Below are 19,932 nucleotides of genomic sequence, written 5' to 3'. Positions count from 1 at the left end.
TAAAGTCACAATTGCGAGATAAAAACTCGCAATTCTGACTTTTTTTCACAGAATTGCGATATAAACTCACAATTGCGAGCTATAAAGTCACAATTGCGAGATAAAAACTCGCAATTCTGACTCTTTTTCTCAGAATTGCGTGATATAAACTCACAATTGCATTTTTTCCTCAGAGTTCTAACTTTTTTTCTCGCTATTTTCATTTTGTCTCACAATTCCGACTTTTCTTCTCAGAGTTCATTATGGTGGTTTTTCCTACAAAAAATTAACCTTCCCATTACGAGGTGATATTTGACTCCTTAAAGTGATTTACAGGGAATTTTGTTTTTACCTTTGTAATGGCATTTATCTAACTTTATGAAAAGCATGTCATCTTTTATGTCAAATTCCAAAATATATATTTATAAGCTTTTTAACATTTCTAATTAAAACAACAGAATAAAAACAAGTAGATAAGAAGTAGAATAAGTTACCAATCAAATGAAATCAGTATTTAAGAAATAAATTTGTACTAGAGAGATGGCACAGAAGAACGCACAAGTGGCTTGTATGTGTATTTTCAGACATTTAATGAGGCTCAGAGGTCGCATGAGTGCAATTAAATTCATAAATTCATGTTGAGGTTAATGTTTTAAATATAACATTTTGAATATAGAAATATTAAATTATTTAAATAACAGAAAAGATACTTTAAAAATGAAACTAAAATGCCAGCAGGTGACGGCAAGTCACTGATTGTATCACTGAATCATTCATTTAATTGATTCGTTTGAACGCTGATTCATTCAGGAACAAAGTATGTGACTATCTTTATGAATGGGTAATTGAATCATTGACTCACTAGACTCGTTTAAAAACGCAGTTCATTCATAAACGAAACGCTGTGTTTGAATGGAGATGCGCAGCGGCTCAGCTGTTCTTTGTTTTAAACTATTTTCGTTAACGAAATGGAGCAAAATAAGGCAATAGTGTTGTAGTCAGACAATATAAGTCACTTAATATTAACTTCTTGTTCAATGAACTGTTGTATTAAATCAATATCACATTTGCAAACTCCCTTAATAATCATTAAAAGCTGTCACTCATCTTAGTTCATCGCGATCTCACAAAACTCCATTATAATCAACGAAGCTCCTTACACTGCACAATGAATGTCTTATTTACACTCTGTCTACACTTTGTTTGTTATAATGAGAGGATACGTCTGTGATACATTACTCAACGCTGCAAAAACACGTTGTAAGTACATTAGAAACCTTTGAAGCTCCCTCATAGCAAACACAAATGCTGATCGGGTCAGTCGCACAGGTGCTCCTAAATATTTTTTCATAGTCGCACGCAGTAGTTTCCAGTCGCAAATGCCCTGCATAGGCAGATGAGTAGTAACAGATCATCAGAATGTATTACATGCTTAAACACTCATAAACCCTGTTTGGTCTCAGCTGTCCCAGCAGAGGTCACAGTGAGAGCACACCCGCAAATCTGTGACGCTTCCTCTGATTATAATGCACAGCTGATGCGTGGGTCTGCTACAAGTGGCCAGAAGTGTTTATATAACAAACTGAAGGGATATGTCTTTATTATGATCATTAAATTGACACGTACTACTATAAACGTCTTTGATTAGGCTACACTGAGTATTATAATGACCTCTCGCACAGTGGACTCGTTTGAGTCATCCTGCACCTCATCAGGAGAATGCTATGAAAACACGGGTACACATGCACAGGACCTGTGCTCACAGGAGTCTGCTGAATGTTACGAAAATACAGGGGAAAACAGAGACAGTCTACAAACTGCAGGTATTAAATGTTCCAAGCTTTTCATTCTCTTTAATCTTTGAGTTCAGCTCATGAAAAATGAGAGCAAAAACAAAAGTGTTGCGTTTATAATTTTGTTCAGTATATATATATATATTTTTTTTCCCGCTATTTTTTTCTTGATTTTTAAGGGTCCAAGCACTGTGTAGGCTACACAAGGTGGACACTTGGACACTAATGGCGCTTTTCCACTGCGTGGTACGACTCGGCACGGTACGGCTCAGTACGGTACGGCACGGCTCGGTTCGGCTCGGTTTGCGTTTCCACTGCAGTTTAGTACCGCTTTAGAGTGGGCGGGATTATTCACATGTCGTTATAGTTGCGCCGTTACACGTCACGTTTTGGTAACGGTACGGTACGCTTGGAATCCCAACCGAGGTGGTACTAAAAAAAGTACCAGGTACCAGGTACTGTACCCAGTGGAAAACCCCCCAAAGGTGACCCGTACCGAGCCGTACCGTGCCGTACCATGCAGTGGAAAAGCGCCATAAGTGACGCTATAATAAACACTTTTGCGTTTTGCTTCATAACTCTGTAATCGTCATTCCAAAACTGCATGACCTTCTGGTTACACTTTATTTTAAGGTGTCCTTGTTACTGTATAATTACACAAATAATTACTGAGTAATACTAATTAACCACATGTAGTAGATTAGGTGTCGGGTTTGGTGTGAGGAATGGTGAAGACTCGGGTGCAGAGTTAGATGGACTGGGTATGTTTATACATAAACCCAAGTAATAATAAAAAAAAACTAACAATATGAATTATAAATTCATTGTCTCTTTTACTTACTTTGTGGAGAAGAAGAGAGAAGTTTCCACAGCTCAGCAGAGCTGCACACACTTATATGTGACCAAAAAAAAAAAGATAAGAACATGTTTGTTTGGAAATCAGTTACATTTTTAAAGTTACATTTATATTTAAATTTAAGAATGAAATAATTTACCTGTTGAGAGTGTGTTTACAGTCTGTGTAGTTGGATCACTGAACTCCAGAAAATCAGTAATGAGGTGCTTTGTCAGTTACAGATTTGAAAAACAAAAGGGTGGAAATAAAGAACCCTAAACTCTAACACAAAGAACCATTTCAGTATAAAAGGGTTCTTCAGAATGCGATGGTTCTAAATAATACCATTACTGCATGTAAAGAACCTTTAAAGAACCATCTTTTTTTAGAGTGCAGGGTCAAGACATTAGATAGGACAAGACATGGCACATAGAAATAAACATGACAGGAGCCACGCGCTCCTGGACATGACAATAAAAGAACATATAGCAATGAAAACAAAATGTGCTCAAACAAAACAACACACAAGCACATGAAACGTGGACAAAGAACCTCATAAAACAGGAAGTATGAATGTCCAGATCCTGACACTGAACCAAAACAGATAGAAGTGTCAGGATCCAGCCACTGTGCCCAAAAGACACCACTCAGAGCCACACACTATACACCACATGAGTTTTAGGATCCCTTCACCAAACCAGTACTACACCAACCGAAGTAACTGGCCCCTCACATTGGGGTAGGATTATGGTTGGGTTTAGGGTTAGTTGCTTGTAACTATGCATAGGCTACTTTACTATAAAGTACATGTAACATGTATAATAAGGGTGCTGTAAAATATTGACTATTATCTGAGGGACATGAAATAAGATATTTTGAGAAATAGCTCAGTGTCTTTTTTTTCTCTATATAAAAATCAATGGGCACCAAAATTGTTTGGTTACCAACATTCTGCAAAATATCATCTTTTGTGTTTCAACATTTTTTTAAATAAACAAAAAACAACAACAAAAAAACAACAACAAAAAAAACAAAACAATAAAATAAATATAAGAGGTTCAAAACCTGGTGACTGTTAGATATGCTGTCTGACAACCAAAAAAAAAACAACCAAAAAAAACCTGAACATTTAAGTCAAAACTTGGTGACTATTTTGGTTATAAAAAGTAGTTATGAAAATGTCACACCTTGGCTGAATAGGAAAGAAATATATATATATATATATATTTAAATGATCTAATTATTTCTGTGAAATTAGTGTTAAATTGTTTCAGATAGATAGATAGATAGATAGATAGTTGGTCCAATTGTCCAGTCAGTTTACTGCTTGCAATATACAAACCTCTTTTTGGTGATGTTTTGAGTTTATTGCACAGAATATGTAATTTCTATGCATTTTCTTTGGTTTATCTTTCATTGTCAGAACTAGATAAAGAGGGCAGCAGTGGAGAGGACTCCCCGTTGTACTCTCCCATCAGCTGTGATAATGAGGCAGTCTCCTCGGAAAGTGACTATGATGACATTGGCAATTATTTACAACAACCTAGTCACTTACATTAGCTAGAGACTGTGATGTGACTACATTTACAGTGAGAAACATTCTGACTGACTGTACTATTAGTACAGTACCATTAGAAACCTGAGACTCATTTTATATCACTCTTCTTTCAGACCTTTCAGTGTTTTCAATGTTATTTCTTTGTTCATTCATGCCTGCTTCTACATAGTACAATTAAACTTTATCATAAATGTTTAAGCACACTTTAATATCACTTAGTTTAGGTACATTAAGTGCATACAGTGTAAAAAGAAGTACAAATATTTATGCAAATGCTTTTCTCTAAATTTCTAAATGCTTACAGGACTGATGGCTAGGCCGTAACCATCATAGACACTGAGAGGGACACGTTCCCCAAAATAATCAGATGTGGCCATCGAAAGAGCTCTTTTAAAATTGTTATCTGAGGATAAAAGCAGCATCTGTAACTGATGGCATGCAAATACAATTTTTTGGTTACGACCAAATCTGTCTCTGAAAAAAAAAATACTGAAGTGATTGATTTGATGTTATTGTTATTTTTAAAGTGAATTAGCACAATGTACTCTCATTATAAACTTTGTTATTAACTGTCCTTTTATTTTGGTCCGGATGCCTTTTAGAAACAGAAAAATTCTGAACAGAAAAATAATTTTGCTCAGAATATTTTGCTCAGAATGAACCATAATAAAAATATCCCTGGCTGGGGTTAAAGTGATAATTCAGGAAACATTAATGTCATTTTCAGCATGGGCATACAATTAAGAGTGAATGTATGAATATTGTGCATGAATTTAATGAACCTGGTTTCCTGGAAGCATTTAAATTCACTTTCTAAGAAAATGATTCATAAGACTAAAATCCCCAGAACTACAGTAAATTATAACAGCAATGTGGCTGGTTGTGGTTTGTGAAAGTGACAATTTCAGAAAAAATAAAAATATATTTAGCCAATAGTTCAAATTCATTACATTAAATTTTACTAATGTTGTCTACTCATTTAAGCTATGTCTTTGTGCACCTGCTTTAAAGTTGGTATGAACCTGAATGGTCATGTGACATGCGTTTTCGGTTGTGTACTCTGGACTGAGATCGTTTCTGAAACGCAGTGAAAACGTAAGTGTAGACGAGGATCGTTTTCATTTTAAATCGCCTTTTAAAACGAAAACGCAGTAGTGTAAACAGGGCCTTGAGAAAATCTCAGTATTTTTTGTTCATGCATTGAAAGTCACAGGTAACCAAAACAGCTTTGTTACCAACAGTCTTCAAAATAGCCAAAATGTTGAGCAAAAGAAAGTAATGAGAAACTAAACGAGAAACTAAAACTGCCAACAGGTGGCGGTAAATGTCTTTATGAGTCATTCACTCATTCGATTCCTTCAAACGGCTGATTCATACAGGAATTAAGCAAATGACTCTCTCTATGAATGAGCCTTTGAATCATTGGTTCACACGATTCGTTCAAAACGAGGATTCATTCAGAAACTAAACACCGCTATGTTGCTCACCGACACACAACAGTTCTGTGGTGGCTTTATAGGTAATATTTTCGTTGGCAAAAATGTTGCAAAAACACACAGTATTGTGTTTAAAATATAACAATATTAACTGAACTGTTGTATATAATCACTTGCACTCGTGCTATTCGTGACAAAAACAGCACTTGTGTGATATTGCTCTGGCTGCTTGTGTGAAATCGCTTATCATGAGATATAAATGAGACAAAAACTCATACAGGGGCATTTTGCCCCAATATCTTGAATTTTAGGGCATAACTGCATTTTGGAGTGCTGCCCTGCATCATATTTGTCAACAGTCCACTGAAATGTTAGATGATGTACAGGGTTGGGGGCGGGGCCAGTGAGTTAACTGCGTTAAATAACTTAATCGCTTTATTTTTCATATCTAATTAATTAAGTTAACGCCTTAAACTGACAACCATAATACATGATCCTAACAGAAAGCTAGAGAGGGAGATAGTTTTGTGTGAGGGGTAGGGTTTGGTTTAGGAGATAGAATATACAGTTTGCACAGTATAAAAACCATTATGCCTGTGAAGAGTACCTGTAAACCACTTATGCCAGTGTGTGTGTGCGTGTCCTTAACATAGACTGTAAAAAAACAGGTCCTTAATGTATTTGTAAACATTTTAAGGGACAGTGAATATGAATGCAATTGATACTCAATAAAGGTTGGTTTAAAGCACTTAATTAATAAAATTTTTCCATTTTCCGTGACCTTATCTAAAGTGAGAACACTTCCTCTGACAGTGTTGTTAAAGGAAATGGACCCACATCTGGGTTTTATCTAACTTTTGGAGAGTTTAACAGTATAATTGATAACAGTAGAATGTATTTTGGTACTATTTATTTATTTATTTATTTCAAAACAAATAGGCCTATTAAATTTAGCAGTAGACACATTTAAATCCAGTTTAACAAATGTAGTCTGTATCGACTTGAGACCTATTTGAGAATCAGCTCGGCATTTTTATAGAAGGTAACTGGTTTAAATAGAGCTATTCAAAGGGACATTATTAATGTTAGAGCGACATTTGTGGTGTACATTTTAAGTTCATATTTTTTACAGACAGAAACTGAAAATTGTGGCAACCGTACAAGTCTATTTTCTACCGAAATTTTAAGTGCGTGACGCTGCATAGTGCTATTGGTTGAAATGCCGGCGCCTCAAATTCTCTGGCATCTGATTGGTCGGGCGGAGCTGTGGGGGCGTGTCGCCATGAGGGATGGTGTAGCCGGACGGACGCCGCGGCTGTTTGTTATTGAATGAAAAATCCTTTTAATGTGGCGATATTTTAACTTAGCACAGGAAAAAATAAGTTTATATGCTTTAATAATTTATTACAGTATTTAGTATTTATTAGCATGTAATTACGCACCTTTTAACATCTTATAATATTTAGGTTCTAGTTAAAGCTCTTAGTTAAAGCCCTAGGCCTTGAGCAGGCGCCGGTGGTCGATTTTAACAATAGCCGAGGAACAGTCACGTAGAAGCGGACACACTTCCTCCATGAGACGAGCCCGCTGTAACTTATCTCCATTGCAGCAGCAAATAAACAGAAGAAACAGCAACCACAGGAACCCAGCCCGGATGGTGCCCGGCGTTTGAAGCGTTTGCAGATCACATATGGACAGTTCCTGATCGGTTTTCTGGGCTCACACAATAGAAAATGTCTAACGGTGCTGCGGGAAGCGGGGGCTTAACCTGGGTGGTAAGTTGTAAATGATTACTAACGTAGTAATTCATGTATTATTACGCAAAGACATCGCATATTACACATTATAACCGCTTCGTGTACGCGTACATGTGCTTTAGCCTTTTAGCTGCAAGATTCATCCAGCTCAACACGAATGAGCTCTCAGACTCATCTGCATCTCTTTATTATTCTTTCAGTGCACAATATATCCGTTTACATAACGTCTGTTTTAAATACTGCACATTTAATCACCATTTTGTGTTTGATTGATGTTTTGTGAAGCTTTTCATGGCGATGTAGAGGAAAGTTCTTTTGTGTTGAGATGTGAACGAGTCTTTCCACTGACTTCAACTTTTTCGTCCTTGTTAGAGTCAAACTTACAGATGTGACGTTTATGGACACAGACCATTGCTTTATTACAGCTAAAAGCCTAAGATGAAGTGCTGAGCTTAAACCGGGACAGTGTGGAAGGGTTTATTCGAGTGTGATCTGTATTTAAAACCACTCAAAGCCACAAAACAAAAGAGCAGCCCATGGCGAGACACATGTTAATTATGAGAGCTGATCCCAGATCAGTACTAATGGCTTGTTACACATTAGTTACTGATTTGCTAGTTTCACTTGTTTGTTTGTCTGAGTTTGTGAAGATAATATTTGTAAACATTTGTAATATGAATCTTAGATTTACAGTTAGATTACAATCCTGGCTATCATCAAAAAGCTATAATGACAACTTAATAAACAAGCGTGTCTATTTGAGGTCATTCCATTGGAAAGTCATTGGATTTGTTTACAGATTAATTCAGTGTAATCTAGGAAATAACAGCTCAGAGAGTAATGAAGCCCTGACCTTACACAGTTTAATGAGTGAGTTTATCAAACTCATACAGACAAACAGATTATACAGACACATTTACAGAGAGTATCCATATTGCACATCATATGTACTCACAGCGGTTGTAAAGCAGCTGTGAATTCAGGCCATCTAGGTGATTCACAAAATAGGGGTGTGCGATATTGACAAAAAATAATATCTCGATATTTTCTGGGATTTTATCAATAACGATAATTAGATGATATTTTGCTGAGTGTGTTATTGTGCTGATATCTTAAGCACCGCCGTGGACAGCCGACTCCTAAAGTGTTTAATATTCTTCATATTCTGTGTGGTGGTCAGTTCACACACTGATAGAAATGAATCTTTTCCAATAAGTTTAAATAGATTTTTACCTTTTATGGGCATTTTTACCTTTATAAAGCCATTTTTCTAAAAGTGTGCATCATCTTTTGAGTCAAATTCTTAAATTTGATCAGTGAATTGTAATAATAAGACATTTGGGCTGTTACCAAGCAAATGAAATCAGTATCAATAAAATTCATCTTTGCAATGCAGAGGAAACACAGAAACTTAATCTGAAGTGGCATTTAGAAGTATTTACACACTGAGTATTTAAATAATAAAAAAATACTTTGAATGTGAAATTAAAACCACCAGCAGGTGGCAGCAAGTCACTGTTAATAAGTGAGTCATTGCGATTGAACCGAATCATTTAAACGGTTCATTCATTCAGGAACGAATCACCGTCATGTTGATCAGAAACGCAAAACTGTGCTGTGGCTGTGTTTGGAATTATTTTTGTCGTCGAAATAGAGCAAAAACAGGCAATATTTTGTCTAAAACGTTAATCTCTTAATTAAGTTATTGTTTTTTGAACTGTTGTAAAAAATCAATATTACATGTGTAATAATGGCAATTTTTGGAGAAAAAAGTGGCACTCTGTGTGATATTGAATAACTATATGAAATAATATAAATATATATATTTTCTGTCCCTATAACTTGAATTTTGTGATCATTCTAAATGCATTTGTTAGACTGAATCATGCAGTGAAAGAACGCACTCTAAATGCGCACGCGCACTAGTCTAGACTTCACGTAATGTATGCGTGCGCTCTGTAGGGCTGTTTTGAAAGGTTTTTGCAAAATACTCGATAATGTCATATCGCATATCATTAAAACAACAATTACGATATTATCACAGACGATATATGTCGCACACCCCCATCACCATATATTTCAGTCGCCTTCTGCTTCTGTAAAATAATTCCAACATTAAAGGCAGCTAAAAAGTTGATTTGATAGCCGCAGACAAGTTTAACAAAGTTGCATGGATGTATCTAACAACAGACCCTCTTTGACAAGAACAATGGTGCGAAAAAAGAGGAAGTGAACGGCCGGGGAGATGCAGGGAGGAGTGAGGCGGTCAAGAAAGAGAGCTCGAAGAAGATGTCAGTGGAGAGGATCTACCAGAAGAAGACCCAGCTCGAGCACATCCTCCTCCGTCCAGACACCTACATCGGCTCGGTGGAGCCCGTCACTCAGGTGAGAGAGAATGACTGAGCAGGATTACGATTAGAGATTTTAAATTTAGACTGGCATTCAGACAAAATGTGACCCTGGACCACAAAACCAGTCATAAGGGTCAATTTTTCTAAATTGAAAGTTATACATCATCTGAAAGCTGAATAAATAAGCTTTCCATTGATGTATGGAAATCAAGAAAATCGTCTTTAAAGTTGTCCAAATGAAGTTCTTTGCAATGCGTATTACTACAGTAGGAAATTTACAAAATATCTTCATGGAACATGATCTTTACTTAATATCCTAATGATTTTTGGCATAAAATAAAAATCAATAATTTTGACCGATACAATGTATTTTTGGCTATTGCTACAAATATACCCCAGCGACTTAAGACTGCTTTTGTGCTCCAGGGTCACAAATGTGAATCCAACCTTTTGCAGAGAAAATCATTTTAGGACAGAAATGAGTTGAAACTTGTGATGTTTTGCTAACTGTAGTAGTCGCCGTTGAAGTAAATGTTAAGCTGACTGATTGAGCCTCACTGTTTCAATGCCATCAGGTGCTTTTAATGTCTTTACATGATACTCAAATGATTGTATGTTTTATAGCAAATGTGGGTTTTTGATGAAGAAATCGGAATGAACTTGAGGGAGATCACGTTCGTCCCTGGATTATATAAAATCTTTGATGAAATCCTTGGTAAGAATACTGTTATGTTCCTTTCAGTGACTTTGACATACTTTGTTTGGCAAGATAAATAATTAAAATAATTGCTTAGTGATATATTTTACATCACTGTACAGTAGTATTTATTAAACTTATACTTAGCATTTCAAAAAGAACAGTTGTACAGAACCCAGATTATAGCGAAAATTATGCAACATTTTCAAAATTGCATCAAATTGTTTTTAATAAAAGTAAATATTTCTTTACCACTTATTATAAATAATATTATTAATAATATCTATTTTTATTATTCATTATGTACAATATTGCTGTATTTGCTGTGGTGACATTAAAACATTTTAGAGAATTATGCATTTTATTGCAGTTAATATTGACATTTTGCAGTAAAAAAAAAAAGTTAATTTAATTGTGAAATGTTAAATATATTATGTTAATTATGAAATGCCTGAATTTTCTTATTAATACTATCACTAGCAGTAATACTATAGAAGTCATTACTGTTATGATTGTAGTTTGATAGATAAATCTGTGATTTTCCAAAGATTATTATAAATATCTGTGATATTTCATGCTCTAACATCAGATTTTCTGTCCCATCAGTCAATGCAGCTGATAACAAACAGAGAGACAAGAACATGTCCACCATCAAAATCACCATTGACCCGTGAGTGCTGCTTTAAAGGTCTCATTCACATCTGCTGAGTAACGACTCTAAATGCTCTTGTATCAAATTAATGTTTGACATGCTGACAGTTGACAGTACTGCAGTGGCAAAATGTTGATGTGATTGTTGGGAGAGCGTGCAGTGGGTGTAATGATCTAATAAACACTCATGGCTGCTCATTTCACATTCATTTCACATCCATAACCACACACACACACACACACACACACACACACACACACACACACACGCTTTCATATGTGGTTTACAGGGATTCTCCATAATGGTTTTTGTACTGAGCTAATCATATTTTCTATCCCTAACCCAACATAACCCTCACAGAAACCTTACAGAAAGCATTTTTTGAATTTCATTTAGTAGATTTCATCTTAACTTGCCTCACAATTTGATTATTGATTATAATCAACAATTTGATTATAAAATGATGCATCAACATGCTTTTTGTCCTCCAGTTCTTTGATTATAGTGTATTTGTAGTCAGCGATATGACAAAAATCATTAGGGTAATTTTAATTCACAATAACAATGTATTTCACAACATAGTTATTTTTGTTATTTTTTCTTATTAAAAATAAGGACAAAGATGCAAACAACAAACAGAGAATAAATACAATGAGAGAAAAAAACTAATGAAATAAACAGCACTTTAAGTTTTTCTGGTACAGTAGGTCTATTTAACAGTAGCATTCAATCAAGATACTGAATAATCAGAATAATAATTGAATAATACAGAAATTGAATAATAAATTGTAAAACCAATGTTTTTATTAGTAATCTTTAATAATAGTACTTTTTTAATGATAAAAACAGTACTCATTACATTAAAAAAAAACAATTATTTTGTTTTTTTGCATTGACGTAGAATCGTACATGTCAGCATCACGATGCATCATAAAAACGATTGTTGGAGAGCAGGATGATCTTCTGTCTCGTTGTGTTGTAATGTCCTCTCTGTTCTAATAGAGAGTCCAACACCATCGCCGTGTGGAATAATGGGAAGGGAATTCCTGTGGTGGAACACAAAGATGAGAAGATGTTCGTGCCTGCGCTGATCTTTGGACATCTCCTCACCTCGAGCAACTATAATGACAATGAGAAGAAAGTCACAGGTAATACAAGCACGCATAATTAAATACTGCAGTTATGCATCTTCAAAAACTTCTCTGTGATGGAGTTTGTTGTTGTTGGTAGTGTTCTGCTCATTTTCTGCTCATTATTGAACTTGTTGTCTGTGCCACAGAATGGGAAAGCAGATTAGCAGATTGAGTGTGGACTGATTAGAGGTAGGATAGCTAGGTTGGACCAAACTGGCTGATACCAAAGAGTATAGAAGACCAAGAGGCGAAACTCAGTAGAACGTTCCATTGCAACAGCGGCGCCCAGCAGCAGCCTGCGCTTCCGCCATTTTGGGGTGAAAGCGACTCGGCAGTCCACTAGCTTCTAGCTGCCGCTATGGCAAATATCAACTGCTTTGTTTAAAAAACCAAACATTAAAGCAGAAATATAGCCTGAACTATGACAACAATATCGTACAATCACTAGACTAGTGATCATCAAATCATTTTAACAGTTTATTTTACAGATTTTATTTTAAAGTCTTCCCTTTTTTTCACAAAACCTTTTGCTCTCTAGAAACCATGTCAGTTTCGGTTGAAAATATTTCAAGTTCAAGTGTTAGCATTATTAACACTGAATTAATACCAACATATGAAATTAAATTAATGACAGAAAAATTAGGAATGTTGGACAATAAATATATAACAGGAATATAACAGCTTGACAGTAAACTGTTTTTGCAGTATTGTCATATATTAATGTCTGTTAAAGGAAGACTGTAAACAAACACACACACACACACACACACACACGTACAGCCACTTTCTTCAAAATTGTTTAATTATTTAATTATGACAGAGATACAGCAATGCATCAAGTTCTAATCTAGATCATCATGTTTGTAGTGTATTCCAGGGGATTAAAACGTACAAAATTTCGAATTTACCAGAGTAACCACAATTCTTAGTAAATAATCAGAATAATGTAAATTGCATGTAAACGGGAGTGAAGAGGTTTGCTAATGTCATGTAAACCCCTTAATGTGATTAAGTCCTTACTCTGATTATTTGAAATAAGCTGATTATTGGTGCACATGTAAACATAGTCAGTGTTGTCATCTCTCTTTTAGCCTTTAGTACGAATTCCCCTTCCAAGAATCACTACACCTCCTCCACTAGTGAGGCTGTGCCTCCACCTACTCTTTCACAGAACCAGGCCTTCTCCCTCCCACCTGGCCACGCTGTCTGCTGTTTCATGGATGGGGGGGTTGGATTGTATGATATGGGCACCAAAAAGTGGGACTTCCTGCGGGATCTGGTAGGAAATGTGACATGATTTTTACACTTTTGTGAATAATTACCTGTCAGGGTCTTTGGGAAAACGATGAAAGGCAATATTTTTACTGTCACACTGATAGTTTTTGCAGTGGATTGCCCAACATTGCGTTCTTTTATTCCACTTTGACCTCTCTTTCGTTGTTATTCTGTCTATTTCTGTATATCTGTGCTGTTGTCCAGTTGGAATTTTCACCCCAAAATGGCGGCCGCGCTACCGAAGCGCCTCCTAGTGGCTGTTACCCAAAAGGCATCAGAGTTTTGCCTCTTGGTCTTCTATACTCTTTTCCGATACCGATTAATCAACCGATAGTTTTTAAAATGGATACTGAACGAAAACTAAAAATAGTGCTTTACTATTAAAAAAACAAAGACAAAAAACAAACTACTGAACCATACTTTGTACATGAATAAAAATATATTAAATTTGAATTATATATTGATCATTACAGTTAGTTCATAGTTCATTAACTAATGTTAAAAGAAGCAACTTCAAAATGTAAAAATGTATTAGAAGATGTTGAAATTAACTCACTCTATGCAGGGCTGTGCAGACAACTCGCAGGTATCAGGGATCACACACCGGACGAGTCGTGCTGAGTTCAAGCGGCATCTAAAACAGTTAATTTAATCAGCAAACGGGCAAAAGTTAACTTCAAGAATGATCAAAAAAGCGGCATAGATGAGTTTGAAGTTCGGTGTTTAAAAAAACAGAGCAAAACAGGAAGAAAAAGCGTGACATATATTACAGCTCTCTATATGAAGCACACAGACTTTATTAGAGCCACAGAAATACAGACGTTTCGCTGAACAATGCACAATACACAATTTTACAAGTCATTATGTACAATAACAACGATTTGGGACAAATATAATGTAATTGAATGGAAAACTGTGTGAATGGCACTCTGCGGCTGAATGAACATATCAGTTTGCTTTCTCACGTCATTAGCTTTAAATCTGCAACTTCGCTGGTTAACAAATGCATTAATGTGACCAGCTGGATATAAACTAATACAAATAGATGGTAACAATCATGATATTAAACATTTAGGTCAGACTTGCATGTGTTTTGGTCACATTGTTTTAAATGCTTGAGCTGTGCTGCTAATGTTCGCGTCCTCTCAGCCTTGATAGCAAACATACTTTCTCCACTAATGCAGCATCTTGTCAACAAATTAATTACTTGATAATGCTTTGAAAACATGCACTACAGTATACTGTATACACACCGTTTAATTGTCGATGTTTTAAATCCGCATCTGAAGTGTCCGCTCTGTGCAGCGCGCAGTGTCACGTGTCAAAACAAACAGCACGTGCTGTCAGTGATTTCCGCCTCTAGAGGCCGCTCTCGTACTGTCTAATGACAGCGGATCTTCTCAGCCGCTCCAGCAACAGAAGCAACCCGGAAAAACTATCGGCATGGATTTATGCCGATAGTTGATTTTCCTGCAATCAGCTATCGGTGCCGATTAATCGGCAAAACCGATACATCGGTCGACCTCTAGAACTAATCACACATTGCTTAAAAAAGCAGATTAAACACAGTGACAGGTAATGGGGTGTAACATTACATTATACTCGCTTTGAAAATTTTCGATATATGGGTCTTTCGGTTTGGTATGTATTTGTACTGAACAAATACATGATTGTATTAACCACTGCACGAGCATAACTGAATTTAAAACTTGTAGTTTTATATATCTTCATTTTTAATGAATCAATATTGAACTTAAATCCCAAGATCGATCTTTTAGTCTATGCTGTTTCAGCTGATGCATGAATAAAAATACACTAGAGATTATGTAGAGTGCCTCCCATCCAATAACTGCTATAAACTTTGTGTTTTTCTTTTCCACTTTTCATTAGAAACAAAGTCTCATCTTTCAGATTCTGTCCATTTTATTTATCGGTTTATCGCTTAACCGTTAACCTTACTTATTGCAAGATGCGTTTACTGCAGTTAGACACTCCTAACTGTGATTAAGTTACGAGAGAATATGCTATATTTTTACCCTACCTGTCCACCGATGCAGAGGAAATCCACTCAAAGTGCTAAAAAAATGGATATGAAGCAGTCAGTCAGGTTAATTCATCATTTAGTAAATGAAAGTGAAAGTGAAAGTGACGTGACATGTGGCCATGGTGACCCATACTCGGAATTAGTGCTCTGCATTTTAACCCATTCAAAGTGCACACACACAGCAGTGAACACACACACCGTAAACACACACCCGGAGCAGTGGGCAGCCATTTTTGCTGCGGCGCCCGGGGAGCAGTTGGGGGTTCGGTGCCTTGCTCAAGGGCACCTCAGTCGTGGTATTGAAGGTGGAAGAGAGCGCTGTACATTCACTCCCCCCACCTACAATCCCTGCCGGTACGAGACTCAAACCCGCAACCATTGGGTTACGAGTCCGACTCTCTAACCATTAGGCTACGACTTCCGCACTAAACAACAGTTATATAACAAACACGACATCTTGCAGTGCTGTAACCTGTGACGTCACAGGGTTGGTTGTGTTGCCATTCACATTAAATATGTTTGTTCTTCTTAGACAAGTTAAGCCAGTGTGGTTAATTTGTACAGAGCCCTGAGCATGACATGCGGGGGAAAAGTGAAAAATACAGAGGCCACAAATTAAGAATTTATTTTCTCATTTTAGGCCACAATGTACAAATTTGTTCCTCAATTTTAATTTAATGAGGTAAAGAATTAATGAAATGTGGCCACGAATTAATTTGTATGAACAAATTAACTAGTTGTTGGAGCAAATTGTTAATTTTTTTCCTGATATCTATTTTTTCCACGTCATGTGCATTCATTTTCACTTTGTTACATGTAATGCAACATCCAACATAGATGTCTTGCTCTTGCGGATGATATAATTAGCTTTTATGACAATTTACAAACAGTTGCTTTGGAATATTTGGAGAAAACCTGAAGTTATGAGACGAGATGGGCTCTGTCCTGCTTGTGTCCCACAGCCCTTTCAAACCGCAGAGTGGGGTGATCTTTGTAGGGAAACTTAATTAAACTTGACTTAGGTACTTTAAAAGTTTTTCAGCACAAGGTGACTGACTGTTTTGGTTTTGCATGCTCTGCATTCACAAGCTGTTGACAGTGTCAATAAGAGATTTATTCTACAGTGTAGACAGGTCATTGATTATAACAGGATTGTTTATGAGAGTGTATACGGTCTCAAACGATCATGTGAAACTGTAAACATGCAGTGAGTGAACTAAAGGGATTTTAATGGAATAGAAGTGTTCTAATATTGCTATGTTGCTAAGAGTACCAATTTGTAGTTGAATGTTTATGCACTTAATTTTTTATTTTACTTTTATGTGTTCAGCAGCAATAAAGTAATTCAGAAATAGTTTTCAGCTGGTTTTGAATATTACACACAGTTGCTTATTACAAATTCATTTTATTAATTGCCATTAATAATCACAATTACAATATCAAGAGAAGTAATCAACAGTTATGATTTGGTCATGATCATGCAGCCTTAGTATGCAATTTAGATGTGTTTGTGCTGTTTGTTAATGTTGAGGATGAGTGTTCAAGTGAATTTAACTCATCTATCTGGTGTTCTTCAGGCGGCAGGAATGGATATGGTGCAAAACTCTGTAACATATTCAGCACAAAGTTTACAGTGGAGACAGCCTGCAAGGAGTATAAACTGAGCTTTAAACAGGTACATCCGTTTCCTTAATTTGGAATACAGGAAATCTGTTGTGGTTGTCATAAAACAGCAGCTATCTTGATGTCTTACCTAAAGTTTTTCTCCTCCCACGTGTTCCAAAGACATGGCAGGACAACATGGGAAAGACCAGCGAGGCGAAGATCAAGAAATTTGATGGTGAAGACTACACTTGTGTCACGTTCCAGCCTGATCTGGCCAAATTCAAGATGGAGAAGCTGGACAAGGATATTGTGGCTCTGCTGACACGCAGGGCATATGATGTGGCCGGCTCTTGTAGGGGCGTTAAAGTCATGCTCAACGGAAAGAAGCTACCTGTAAGTCACCGGTCATTTCCATATGTAAAAAAAGCGTATTTCTTGACAACAGTCTAATGAGTTTCTTCGTTAAATCTAACTTACATACAAATGTTTTCAGACAGCTGTCTCCCTCATGAGCATCTGTGTGTGTGTCTCGTGCTGCAGGTGAATGGTTTCCGCAGTTATGTGGATCTGTATGTGAAGGATAAACTGGACGAGACGGGCGTTGCTCTGAAGGTGGTGAATGAGACGGTGAATGAGCGCTGGGAAGTGTGTCTCACCATGAGTGAGAAGGGCTTCCAGCAAATCAGCTTCGTCAACAGCATTGCCACCACCAAGGTTTCTGAAACACTGTTACTCATTACTGAAACTGGGAATATAAAAAATTACACATTTTCAGAATCGTCGGTGTGGTTGCCTAAATGACTAGTTAACTAATCTGTTTCAACTGAAACCTGTGTATAATTAAACTTGTTTCAGGTTTGCCAGACACAAATCCAACTGGTTTAAATTGGCAGTGGTGCTTTTAAGGGGATGAATTTAAGGGTGCAACTTAACTAACAACTAAACAGCAAAAACATCATATATCATGCTCATGGAATGTGTGATTTCTTAGGGAGGAAGACATGTTGACTATGTTGTGGACCAAATAGTGGCGAAACTGATTGAAGTGGTGAAGAAGAAGAACAAAGCTGGAGTCTCTGTGAAACCATTCCAGGTGCATATTCACAGTTCAACACACTCGTATGATATAATATCTATTCAGACGCTTGGATATTTGGTTCTTTTTGGTCTCTTAACAGTTCTAAAAGAACTAAAAGATCTTTTTTAATTTCAGGTTAAAAACCATGTGTCGGTATTTGTGAATGCCCTTATCGAGAACCCAACCTTTGATTCCCAGACCAAGGAGAACATGACTCTACAGACCAAAAGCTTTGGCTCCAAATGTACTCTCTCTGAGAAATTCATCAGAGCTGTAAGTGTGTGATAATCTCTTATCTTGATCTTGACACTAACATCACTTTCTCATCTCATATATTTAAAGGGGACATCGGATGCCCATTTTCCACAAGTCGGTATGATTCTTTAGGGTCTTCATGAACTGTCTGCAACATACTTTGGTTAAAATTCCTCAGCGTTAGTGTAAAACAAAACCCTTTTTACCTTGTCAAAAACAGCTCTGTGCACAGCGACCCGTTTTGGTGCATGTCTCTTTAAATGATAATGAGCTCTGCATTAGCTCTGCTTCCGTGGAAGAAGAAAGGCGATTTGCAAATAATCATAAGAAATATAAAGTGTGGGTCTTACTTCTTCTGAAGGTGCAGCTGGATAACGAACAGTGGGAACCGATCCATCCTCGAGTTTAAACTTTTTAGCAAAACCGGCCTTGAATTGTCCCTCGTTCAGAAAGCAGTCTGGAGTAAAATGATTCGTGCAGACATAAATGAATTTAGGTGTATTCGGTGGCGCATTACCATCAAAAACAAAAGTAATCCACTGCGATTTCGGGAGTAAATGAGGGCTACTATGTTCATTCTTACATCCAACAACAAAACACCAGGTCGCTTAGGAGCCATTCTTGTCTACAGTACACCTGCTGCAGCGTCAAAATAATGGTGGACTGTTTATAGCTCACTCAGGGCGGGTCTATGCTAAAACGGCAGTGTCCATCAACAGTCGTGGGAGGGGCCTGTACAAAGTGACGTCACTTTGCCCAGATTCTGTGAACGGCTTGTTCTGAGAAAGTGATTATGATTTGTGGGGATTTAAAAAAAACACTGGGTTGATTTTTATCAATATTAGGGGTTGCACTGACTAGTCGACTTCCGTGCTCTGCCATGACGCTTCAAGCTTGATGTCGACTAGTCGCTGGTCCTATAGAGGGTGCAACCGCCGAATCGGCTTTCACCGTGGACGAAGCGGAGTCCAGCCCGGGCACATCACATGTGGTTGCCGCAAGCCTCCTTTGTCAAATCCGCCGGTCGCGGCGCTCACTCAAGCAGCTGTGTGTTTCGTTGTGAAAGCGAAACTACTTCATCTTCTGTTTGATTACGTCTTTAATTGATTTTTCCGTACATTTCTGCCATATATACATTAACTGACAGTCACCACTGATAAGCTACTACTAAATATTGTAGAAACTTAATTTGCTGGAAAGTTGCTTTGCAACGATTTGTATCGTGAAAAGCGCTATACAAATAAACTTGAATTGAATTGAATTGAACTTCCACATTTACGCTCTGTTTCCAAACAGTTAAAATGACAAGTAAATGCATACTCTGAAAGCACTCCACAAGACATGTGTGATTATATTACTGGATGCTCGAAATTGAACAGGAGAATGCACGTTTTAAACAGCTTATTGTACAGGTAAGTTAATCGCCGTTCTAATCTAATGCGCTGCTGCACTGTAACGCACACACATAGGCTACAGACAGTAGC

General features: G+C 36.9%; 1 protein-coding gene across 1 annotated transcript in view; it reads left to right on the top strand.

Annotated features, from left to right (window-relative positions):
- Window positions 1-6,878: 6,878 nt before the first annotated feature.
- Window positions 6,879-19,932, top strand: part of LOC107719851 (DNA topoisomerase 2-beta-like) — a 56,783-nt gene continuing 43,729 nt past the window's right edge. Inside the window, exons 1-10 of the mRNA XM_016527390.1 lie at window positions 6,879-7,376; window positions 9,549-9,743; window positions 10,334-10,424; window positions 11,013-11,076; window positions 12,061-12,206; window positions 17,088-17,185; window positions 17,296-17,508; window positions 17,656-17,829; window positions 18,107-18,208; window positions 18,329-18,466. Of these exons, the coding sequence (XP_016382876.1) occupies window positions 7,335-7,376; window positions 9,549-9,743; window positions 10,334-10,424; window positions 11,013-11,076; window positions 12,061-12,206; window positions 17,088-17,185; window positions 17,296-17,508; window positions 17,656-17,829; window positions 18,107-18,208; window positions 18,329-18,466 (1,263 nt within the window). The 5' untranslated portion in view covers window positions 6,879-7,334. The remainder of the gene's footprint in view (window positions 7,377-9,548; window positions 9,744-10,333; window positions 10,425-11,012; window positions 11,077-12,060; window positions 12,207-17,087; window positions 17,186-17,295; window positions 17,509-17,655; window positions 17,830-18,106; window positions 18,209-18,328; window positions 18,467-19,932) is intronic.

Source organism: Sinocyclocheilus rhinocerous, unplaced genomic scaffold (genome assembly GCF_001515625.1).
Source record: "Sinocyclocheilus rhinocerous isolate Xijiao unplaced genomic scaffold, SAMN03320098_v1.1 scaffold1563, whole genome shotgun sequence".
Taxonomy (NCBI): Eukaryota; Metazoa; Chordata; class Actinopteri; order Cypriniformes; family Cyprinidae; genus Sinocyclocheilus; species Sinocyclocheilus rhinocerous.
The sequence above is the reverse complement of the archived record's forward strand: the minus strand, read 5'-3'. Positions and strand labels throughout refer to the sequence as shown.